General features: G+C 41.3%; 1 protein-coding gene across 1 annotated transcript; it reads left to right on the plus strand.

Annotated features, from left to right (window-relative positions):
• Positions 1-457: 457 nt before the first annotated feature.
• On the plus strand, positions 458-1,182 carry LOC308640182 (ubiquitin-conjugating enzyme E2 C). Its single transcript, XM_081312184.1, has one exon. It carries the CDS (start codon positions 536-538, stop codon positions 1,073-1,075), a length of 540 nt encoding a protein of 179 aa, XP_081168310.1. The 5' UTR covers positions 458-535; the 3' UTR covers positions 1,076-1,182.
• Positions 1,183-11,843: the final 10,661 nt, after the last annotated feature.

Genomic DNA, 11,843 nt, shown 5'->3' on the forward strand with positions numbered 1-11,843 from the left:
CAGTTCAGCCAAGTCGTGTCTAATTTATGGATTCCATTTAGTAAAAAGGAACTGTGGTGCTGAAGGAAAGTGATCATTGTATATAATCTAATATCATCAGGAGATTTCTTTCTCAACAGCAAAATTGAGGCTAACAGAATAAAGGTGAGACAGGCTCATTATCATTAATGAAAGGAAAATGCATCTTAAAAGTATGTTATTAAGTTAGCCTGCTTATGACATTTCATTTTCATTTCAGAAGGGACACATGGGGACAAAAAACAGCAAAAGTAAAGCAGCCATTCAAAAATACATTTTGAGGGCTGGGGTTATGGCTCAGTGGCAGATCACTTGCCTGACATGTGTGAGGCCCTGGGTTTGATCCTCAGCACCATATAAAATAAATAAATAAATAAAGGTATTGTGTTTCCATATTACAATTAAAATTTTTTTTTAAAAAATACATTTTGGAATTCAAACGCGGGCGGGCGGGCCCGCAGCCCTGCAGTTGCAGTCCTGTTCTCCGAGTTCCCGTCTCCCTGCCAGCGCTGCCGGGATGGCCTCGCAAAACCGGGACCCAGCCGCCGCCAGCGTCGCTGCAGCGCGTAAAGGAGCCGAGCCCAGCGGGGGCGCCGCCCGGGGCCCTGTGGGCAAGAGGCTACAGCAGGAGCTGATGACCCTCATGATGTCTGGTGACAAAGGAATTTCTGCCTTCCCTGAATCAGACAATCTTTTCAAATGGGTAGGGACCATCCATGGAGCAGCTGGCACGGTGTATGAAGACCTGAGGTACAAGCTGTCCTTAGAGTTCCCCAGTGGCTACCCCTACAACGCTCCCACAGTGAAGTTCCTCACGCCCTGCTACCACCCCAACGTGGACACTCAGGGCAACATCTGCCTGGACATCCTCAAGGACAAGTGGTCTGCCCTGTATGACGTCAGGACCATCCTGCTGTCCATCCAGAGCCTGTTAGGAGAACCCAACATCGACAGCCCTCTCAACACACACGCTGCTGAGCTCTGGAAAAACCCCACAGCTTTTAAAAAGTACCTGCAAGAAACCTACTCAAAGCAGGTCTCCAGCCAGGAGCCCTGACCGGGGTTGTCCAGCTCTCTGTGTTGATTCCTCCTTAGGTAGCCTGTCCTCTTCTTGGTTTCTGTATAGGACTATGTATCTTGAGCTGTGGTATTATTTTTGTTTTGTTTCTGTCTTTTAAACTAAGTGTGGTTGAGACCCTGCAATGTATATTAAATAAATACATTTTGGTTGGTTTTTGTAAAAAAAAAAAAAAATAAAAAAATACATTTTGGTTTCAGGACTCTTTATATGTTTAGAAAGTACAAATCCAAAGAGCTTTTGTTTATGTGGATTCTACTCACTAATATTTAATATATGAGGAATTAAAATGGTTGAATATTGGGGCTGGGGTTGTGGCTCAGAGGTAGAGCACTGGCCTACCATGTATGAGGTACTGGGGTCGATTCTCAGCACCACATAAAAAATAAAATAAAGATATTGCATCCACCTTTAATTAAAAAAATAAGCATTAAAATGGTTGAATATTTGTGTATTAACCCATAAAAAATAAAAATCAATTACAGGTCAATATAAATAACACATTTTCATGAAAAGTAACTGTCTTCTAAACAAAATGAGGAAAAATAACATTTTTAAAAATGTAAGTTTGCTTAATGGAAGACAACTGGATTTTCCAATTTGCTTCCGCATTGAATCTGTTAAAATACATTCTCACACAGATATGTAACTGGAAAGGGGATAAGTGGACATTATTCTTTATCACTATACCAAAACTCAACCCTCAACATGTTTTTGAAAGGCTGGCTGTAATATGGAATCTGAGACTACAACAGTGAACCTTTGGTTCACGGTCACTTTCAAATCCATTGTCCCTCCTGTGCTTGGCATCCTAGCCACTTGTGATTTTATAACCTTCCTGTGTTGGTTATTTTGGAAAATACTGTTTACTGAGGCAAGGCTTCAGATCTCCTAGCACTGACACATTTCATTATACACTATCAAAAACTCACCACCAATCTCAGGAAGGATTTTTTCTTTCTTTTTGAGCTGGAAATCTAACCTAGAACTCTACACCTGTCAGACAAGAACTCTCCCTAGTATTCCCAGTCGCATAAGTATTTAAGTATTGGGAAATTGTCACAGCCAACAGGAGTGGATACAAATTTCGCAAAATTCCAATTTTTCTTTAGAAGTCTGAATTGGTAACAATCCAAATTTCCTTGGAGTGACAGGTTCACTCATTTATTTTTTCACTCATTCATTTTTTATAAAATGTCTCTAAATACCTATGTCTGAAAACCAGTTTTTGTGTCAGTCATTCTTCCATATTGAAAAAAAAAATGCGGGCTGGAGTTGTTGCTTAGTGGTAGAGCACTTGTACCTGCGAGACCCTAGATTCGGTCCTCAGCACCACATAAAAATATATGAATAAAATAAAGGTATTGAGTCCAACTACAACTAAAAAATAAATATTGTTTTTTTAAAAAAAATGTGTTTCATGAAAGAGCAGACACTCAGCTCACAATGCAAACAACTGCACCAGTGCCTTTTTTGGAAGCAACCACAGTGCTTTGGCGCGTATACAGCAGGGGCAATATGTACCAGGCACACAGGAGATTAAAAAGATACACTCAGCCCTATGTGGCCTGCCATCCCAGCAACTCAGGAGGCTGAGGCAGGAGGATTTCAAATTTGAGGCCAGCCTCAGCAACTTAGCAAGGTCCTATTTCAAAATAAAATAAAAAGGGCTGGGGATATAGCTCAGTGGTAGAGCACTTGCATAGCACATTTGAAGCCCTGAGTTCAGTCCCAAATAATGCGAGGAAACATATAATTGAGGGTTGAGATACAATAAAATTCATGTTTTTATTGCTTCACTGAGAACATTCTTAAAGTGAAACTAGCTCCCCACTCCTTTTAACTGCATGTTCATGACAATGAAGAATACGGTGACGACCTGTACTGTTTGGTGCCACTGCCTGGATTTATACTAAGACTCTACCATTTTTTGTCCATCATTGATATTGTGCAAACATCAACACAGTACCAAAAACAAAACAAACAAACAAAGAAAAAACCCAGGTAAATAACATCTTTGTATTCTCATGAAAATAGTGTTGGCCTCACAGATTCCCTGAAAGGACCTCAGGGCCCTCAGGGGGTGCACAGACCATACTTTGAGCACCCTGAGAACCACAGGTGTCGAGGACAGTTTTGAGGTCTGCATGGTCTGAGTCGTGCTTCTGAGACTTTCTTGCTGTGTGCTCTTGGACACCTTGCTTAACCTCTTGTGGCCTTAGTTCACTCACTTAACAAAACAAAGATAAAAATACCCATTTCAGAATGAATCGGACATAACTTTCCTATGTGCATATAGGAATACACAACCAGTAAAACTCTTCTTCGTGTAAAAGAATGGGTTCCAAATAAAGTAAGTTATATTCCATGTATGTAGAATATGTCAAAATATACTCCACTGTCATGTATATATGTAAAGAGCAAATTAAAAATAAAAGGAAAAAGAATCCCGTTTCAGATCCCAACAGGGAGAAGGTCACAGGAGGTGTGTGAGGAGGAGCAGAGTGCTCAGTAGGTGTTCACCAATGTTATTTTTAGCTCTTTCCCCTGCATAGAGAGGAGCTTATCCCATTTCTCACATATGCAAAGGCCAAGAGAGGTCAAAGGCCTGAAGATCAGAAGAACTAATGATGAATTGCTCTGAGAACAATGCATAAATAACGGATCAACTCATACAGTTGAAACTGAGAGACTTGAAAACGCTTTGGACAAATGTTTATATTTTCTGCCAGTGAACATTTGTAAACTGTCTCGGTTTCACAAGTGACAGTGTGAACACTCTTCCTGAACCATTTATTACTGCACTTGAGATACTCTTGACTCCTTGCCGACACTCACAGGAAAACCATTAAGAATCCTTTTTCCTTTGTTCTCTAGAGCTCGCAAGGTTGCTCTCAACATAATCTCTGTGATTTCAGACTTCTTCTCCAGCTGCTGGATCCCATCTGGTGTCCTTTATCTAGGACACCTGCTTCAGGAATGAGACAATTAACGCGATGAACCAGTTCCTTGTAGAAAATAAAAATTTCCCATTTCCTTAGGAATGTTAGTAAGAGAGAGAAAAAATGTTTAATAAAGCATGATTACACATCTAATTACCAGATGGCAAGTATTTAACCAGAACAGATATTCTAATTGCTGTATCTTGTTTTGCTCCACTGAGACATTGTATTAGTTATCTATTGCTGCGTAACAACATTTCCACAGGCTTAGTTGCTTAAAATAACACACATTTATTATCTTACAACCCTGTGAGTCAGGAGTCCAGCAGAGCTGAGCTCCTTCTTCTGCAAGTCTGCAATGAGGTGTCCTCGAGGCCTGGGGTTCTCATGAGGAGCCTCAGTTTGGGGAAGATCTGCCTCCCTGCCTGTGTGGTTTGGGGCTGCATCTGTTCCCTGTGATGTTAGAAGTGAGAGCTGCAGTTTTTTGACATCCATCAGCGGAGACTGCCCTCAGCTCCTCAAGGCCACCCGCAGTCCTTTGCTCTGTGGGGTTCACCAACATGGCTACTAATTTCCTCAAGTACAACAAGGGAGAGAGAGACTCCAGCAAGACAGGGCTACAATCTTATATAACATAATCTCATAAACGTAATCGTGTAAACTCTGTTATGTTTGACATATCCCATTGGCAAGTCACAGATCCTGGCCATACTCGAGGGGGAGATCACACACAGGCAGGGACACCAGGAAGCAGGAATCCTGGGAACCACCTTAAGAGCATATTTGCCAGATAAGCTGGAGCATGCAACGGGGCTGGTGGGGAGTAGTGAGCAGTTGAGAAGAGTCAGGATTAGGGTGAAGAAAGTTAATAAACTTGACGATTATGGAGAAGGAGGAGTGTAGTACTACTATCAATCTAAACCTAGATTCACAGAGGCGCAGCAAATCTAGATAGAGCACAGATAGTCTTGCTACATAGGAGGTCTGATTAGTGGGTTGAAGAGATTATATGGCATGGCTCTGGAAAAGCTCTCAGTTGTAGCAGGATCCCAGGGAGCAGCTGGAATATGGAAAAAGGATCTAGGCCATGGAAAGGGTGAATTGAGAGGAGACAGACTTGGTGTCTGGGCTCTAGGTCTAGTGATGGGGACTGGAAAGCTAATGAGAGTAAGGATAGCATGAGGACCCAGGTCCAGAGCTCAGAGAGCAGCAAGCAAGTATATTCCATAGCTAATAAACAGCCCAGGGCCACTTTTGCTCCCCAGACTGACTCGGGCATGGGCTGACAAGGTGAGGCTGGACTTTGAGGTATTGATGTGGAACACTGAGCAGGGGGAGAGAGGAAAACTGGCTTGGATAGTTCAGGACCCATTTTCAGGATCCTGGATGGAGAACACACTCATAGTATGGTAAGAACCCATCAGAATCCGGCTTGCTAGTCTTGTCTCCCTCTGTTTGCCACACACCAGCCTGCTGTGTCCCGAACACGCCTATGAGGCTTAGCCCCTGTTTACTCTCCCTGGACCATCCTACCTCCTCCACCTCCTCCTGGGGATCCCTACTTATTGTTCAGGACCTAGTTCAAATGTTGTTTTCTCTGTGAATGGTGCCCACTGTGCAGATCTCATGGTTGCCTATTCTTGGTGTCTTTACCTAATAGACTGTGGATATGAGAGGGCAAGGACAATGTCTATCCATTCTACCTGTAATAGTGGCTGGCATCTAGTGGGGACTTGGTAAAAATTATCAGAACAGCAAAAGCAGGGAGCAGCTACATAGTGCTTATTGAGTTTGCTTTATGAGCCTAATATTGTTCCCCCATCCCCCCGTTACACACCCACTTCTTGCAATATTGATGGGAGCTCTGTGTCTGTGCCTGGGTTCACAGGGCTGCTGTTCTTTAATGAGCATTAATGCAGTTGAAGCCTGACATCGAAGGCTGAAAAAACAGCAATAAATCTTTTATGGACAAACTGCAAATCTGCATGCTCGGTCAGACATTTCCCCTGTTGACCCTGAGCTCTGATCACCAGATGTGAGAGGTAAAGCAGAACACAACACCCACATGTTTTCAAAAGAGAGCAAATCCCAAGTGGGGTTCATGGCTGCCACTGTGGGTAACCCAGAAAATCCACATGACCCAAAGGTGATTTTCAGTCCCTCTCCCTTTGCTGACAAGAAAAACACACATCTTGGCACTTGGTGTCTTTAGTGTCTGAAGCTACAGTAAAAGAATTTCCTCTTAAAAATTCATTCTGCATGTGAGCCTGGCTTCCTCATGTCCTCACATGTGAGACTTTAATGACTAAACCCAATGTACAAAGTTGGATTTCCAACCCAGCAATGACTACTTCTGAGGCTACTAAGAAATGTTCCAGCTCTGCCTATCTTCTACAGGGCAGAAGACATGGGCTACTTGTCATCCTCAGACATCAACAACAGTATCTGTCAAGATGCTCTAAGATTTTCAGTTGAAATAAATCTTTCAAATCTGATTGTTAATGCTCAAGATGACCCCAATGGAGAGTGGCTGGAAATAAGGACTCAGTGATTCTACAAGAGCCCTCTTCAGCTTCTTAATATGGACATTAAACTCTGGAAATGGGAACAAATTATGCACACATCTTTTCACTTTATTTTAAAATATGCATAGATCCATGTTTTAAAATGCCCTTTGGCCCAGGACAATGAAAGAATTCCATTCATAATGAGGGACAAGCATTAGCAATGCTGACAAAAAAAAGAATTAATTTGCTTAATATGTCCTTGGAGTCAGGCTTGTGGAGAGAACATGTGCAGGAAGTAGAGGGCCCGTCTCCACGATGCTCTCAACACCACACTCAGCAAAGTGGGTGCGTCCCACAGGGAGAGCTGGCACCTCACACAGCATCCTGACTGTCCGCTGCCTCTTCTGTCTTTCCTTCTTTCCGCTCAACAAATATTCCTTGGGAGCTTGCTAAGTGCTATTGCTACGGTAGGACCATAGAAGGGAGTTTAAATAGTGGCATAAGTGACAAATGTAAGATATGAAAAAGGAACTTTTTAAAAAATATTTTTTAAATTGTTGATGGACCTTTACTTTATTTATTAATTTATTTTTATGCGGTGCTGAGAATCAAACCCAGGACCTCACACATGCTGAGCAAGTGCTCTACCACTGAGCCACCACCCCAGCCTGAAAAAGGAACTTTTAAACCGCATTAGGTGAAGCCAACAATGTCCTCTGGGAAACACACTTGGCTTTTTCCACCAAAGAAAAGTAATTGAAATTGAGAAAATATTTACCTTCTCTATTCATTGTTAAAAGGTTACAGAGGCTACTATGAAATTCCAGGTTTTATAATCTATTCTGAAGAGCACCTGTGCATTAGGACTTAATTCTTTGCTCTGGGGTTGATCTGCTTTCTCATCCCCACAGTGGGACTTCCTGATCAGAGCCTGAGCTTCCCAGGGCGGTCCCTTTGAAAAGGTCTCACTGTTCAATGACAAGGGACGTTTTGTAGAAAACAAGTACAATTACACAAGTGGCTAAGTTCAAGATTTAATGTGTGCATGACACTAACATGAATAAACCTTTTACTACTCTATCTCAGACATGGAAAATGAAAATGACTTTTTACATTAATACAGTTAGGTTTACAAGAATGTTATAAAACCTGACATGATGAAGAAATAAAAACTCACTGAAAGCCTGATTTTTAAAATATTTTTATTAGAGCTTTATAGTTCTACGCAGTGGTTGCGATATGCTGACAAATGCACATGCTTGGAAATCGATTCCAGCTCATGACCCCCTTCTGCCCTCCTGTCCTCCCCTCACCCAGTCTCCTCCCTCTGCTCCACCAGACTTCCTTTTGCTCATCTACCAATTTATATTTGATTGGTTCTTCATGTTATCCTATCCTCTCCATCTTCCCTTTATTTTATTCTAGCTTCCATATATTAGAGAAGACACCCAACCTTTGAGTTTCTGAGTTTGGCTAATTTCACTTGGCCATCCATTTACTGGCTAATGTCATAATTTCATTCTTTTTCATGGCTGAGTAGAAAAAATACACACACACATACACACACACACATAAATAAATTTCTTAATCCATTTATCTATTGTCAAACATCTGGTGGATTCCATACTTGTAGTTATTATGAACTGTGCTGCTGTCAACATTGGTGTGGGTGTATCGCTGCAGTATGCTGAATTTAGATCTTTTGGGAAATACCCAGGAGTGTGACAGCTGGGTCATATGGTGGTTCCATCTCTAGATTTTGAGGAATCTCTGTACTGCTTTCCAGAGTGGTTGTTCTGGTCTGCAGTCCCACCAGCAGTGTACCTTTCCCCTTACAAGCTTGCCAGCATTTATTGTTCATTTCTTGATCATTGCCATTCTGACTGGAGTGACATGGAATGTTAGTATGGTTTTGATTTGCATTTCCCTGATTGCTAGAGATGTTGAACAATTTTTATGTATTTATGGCCTTTTGTGTTTCTTCTTTTGAGAAGTTCCTATTTAGTTCTTTGGATATTTATTGATTGGGGTATTTGGAGTTTTTTCTGGTGCTAAATATTTTTAGTTCTTTGTATATTCTGGATATTAATCCCCTCTTGGAAGAGTAGCCTGCCAAGATATTCTCCCACTCTGTAGGTTCTCTCCTCACACTCTTAATCATTTCCTTTGCTAAGCAGAAGATTTTTAGTTTGATGGCATCCCACTTATTAATTCTTGGTTTTATTTCTTGCATTTTGGGGGTCCTATTAAGAAAGTCAGTGCCAATACCTTCTCAATGGAGTGTTGACACTGTTTTCTTTTAGTGGTTGTAAAGTTTCTGGTCTTAATTCCTAAGTCTTTACCCACCTCAATTTGAATTTTGTGCAGGGGTCTAATCTCATCCTTCCACATATAACTATCCAGTTTTCCCTGCACCATTTGTTAAAAGGGCTGTCTGTTCCCCAAGCTATATTTTTGGCACTTTTGTTAAATATCAAGATGACTGAAGGTATGTGGATTTGTCTCTGTGTCTTCTGTTCCATTGGTCTTCATGTTTATTTTGATGCCAAAGCCATACATTTGTTTGTTTGTTACGACAGCTCTGTAGATGAGTTTCAGAGCAGTATTGTGATACCTCCTGCTTTGTCTTGCTCAGTAGTGCTCAAAAGCCTGATATTAACCTACCTTTTTATGTGAGCTTTGGCTTTTGGAGGGCAAATCCCATCAGACTGACAAATATTTCCACAGATATTAATGATTCATAAAACACTTAACATATTATTTCATTTAATCTTCTGCAGCAATGGTTTTCCATTGCTAGGGGCAATTTCTCCCCTAGGGACATCTGGCAGAGTCTGGAGGCATGTTTGGTTGTCACAGCTGAGGACAGGCTGGTCCTGGCAATTAGCAGGCAAAGGGGGATGGTGCTGTTAACCTCCTCACTCTGCTCAGGACAGCTCCCCACAACAAAGAAGGAGCCAGTGCCACACGTCCACAGAGCTGAGAGAGAAAAGCCTTGAATTGAGTAGTGTTTCTTGAGCTTTAACACGCGTATGCTCTACCTGAAGGTCAAGTTCAAATGCAGTGGGCCTGGGGCAGGGCTTGGCCTTCTGCAGCTTGCCTGGGTTCCCAGGGGGTGCTGATGTTAGAGGCCCGTGGAATTCCCAGGACCCAGAGCACACGCAGTATCCCGGTGCCAGGCTGCCTCACGTAGACCTTCTCAAGAACCTGCTCTCAAAGCCCTGGTGAGTGGGCTGCGTGGATACACTTTTCAGCCATATAATTATATATTATACCTTGAGGGACCCGGAACCCAGTTTTCCCTCAGCCCTGTCCCTAGAGTCTGAAGGTCATACGCCCTCTCTTGAGAACTTGTTATCAGGCCTCCAGGGGTTCAAACAGGGTTTCTGCTGACAACCAGCAGCTGGTAAGCAATTCCAGGTGCTAGAAGTGGATGTAGGGCCAGGGCAGGAATAGTCATGTGTGGAGCCCATACACCTAGAGAAATAGAGGGTTCTTAGCCAAATGAGCAGATTCCTGATGACAGGAAACACGACACATGACCTCCCCTTAGTTCCACAAGTTTGTGACCCAGCTGAACTCCCTGCCCTGGAACTCTTTGGTACCTCTATATACTACATCTATATTCTCCCCACTCCCCTCTTGTTTTGAATTTTTTGTTTTGGTTTGGTTTGGGTTTAAGTTAGTTTAAGGAATTTATTCACTTAAAACAACCAATTTCTGGGCTGTAGGTGTAGCTCAGTGGTAGAGCACTTGCCAACCATGTGTAAGACCCTGGGTTCAGAGCCACCAAAAAACAAAAACAAAAACAAACAAACCCCCAAAACCCCCAAACAAACAAAAAGCCAACCCCCTAAGAAACCCAACTTATTCCTGCCCACAATGTCTGTCCACCATCTTGAAGAGCGTAACCATGGCTGAGTACCATTTCTTCTTCTTTTGCCATTCTTTGATCAAGTGTCTATTCAGACCTCTTGCTAATTTTTATACTGTATTATTTTCTTCTTATTTTCTCAATAGTGTCTTTCACAGAGCCAAAGTTTTCATTTGGTGAAGTCCAATTTGTCAATCCTATTTCTTTTTTAAATTTATTTGCTCTTTTTAGATATACTTGACAGGAGAGTGTGTTTGTCATGTAACTTCCCATTCTTGTGGTTGTATATGATGTGGAGTTTCACTGGTTGTATATTCACAAATGAACATTTTTTCAGTCAATAAAACTGTTTGGGGAGCTGGGGTTGTAGCTAAGTGGTGGAGCACTTGCCTCGCACATGTGAAGCACTGGGTTTGATCCTCAGTACCACACAAAAATAAGTAAATAAAAAATACATATTTTTAAAAAAAATATGTTTTTATACATGGGCACAATATCTTTATTTTGTTTATTTATTTTTATGTGGTGCTGAGGATCGAACCTGGGTCTCACACATTCGAGGTGAGTGCTCTACTACTGAGCCTCTTCTGTTCTTCCCTATAGGTCTCCAAGTGATTTAGCCTTCCTGACACATGGATTTGAAAAGAATTTTAAATGGAAATTAGAAAACGTTTTGAACTGAATGGAAATCCAGCATGTCAAAACAGCTCCCCCAAAATACATATCTTTTAAAAAACTATTCAGGTTATCTATTTATTCTTATTTTTAAAATATTTTTTAGTTGTAGACAGACACAATACCTTTATTTTATTTATTTATTTTTACATGGTCTGAGGACCAAACCCACTGCCTCTTACATGTCAGGCAAGTGCTACCACTGAGCCCCAGCCCCAGCCCTATCTATTTATTCTTGAGTGAGCTTTGCTAGGTTTTATCTTTTACACAATTTATTTCATTAAGTTGTCAGATTTATTAGCATATGTTGATATAAATCTAATGTTTCTTTGTTATGTTTTTAATATTTATAGTGATATCAGATCTCTCCTTATGTCAGTGGTTTGTGTTTTTGGTTTTTTGTCCTGACCAGTCTAGCTAGAATATTAATTTTATTTGTTTTTCTCAAAGTACTAGCTTCAGAGTTTATTGATTATCTGTATTTTTTGTTTTGTTTTCTGTTTTACTGATTTCTGATCTGATGTTTATTAGTTCATTTCTTGGCTTATGTGGGGTTTAACCCGCCCTTCTTTCCCTGGTTTCTCCAGTCGTTAGCTTAGGACTTCTTTCCTTTTGTAATACAGCTATTCAGTGTTACAAACATCTCCCTAAGCACTGTCTAGTGGCATCCCACAAGTTTTGACATGCTGGATTTCCATTCAGCTCAAAACGTTTTCTAATTTCCTTTTAAAATTCTTTTCGCATCCATA

Source organism: Spermophilus citellus, assembly GCF_964194105.1.
Source record: "Spermophilus citellus genome assembly, contig: SCAFFOLD_222, whole genome shotgun sequence".
NCBI classification, from domain to species: domain Eukaryota; kingdom Metazoa; phylum Chordata; class Mammalia; order Rodentia; family Sciuridae; genus Spermophilus; species Spermophilus citellus.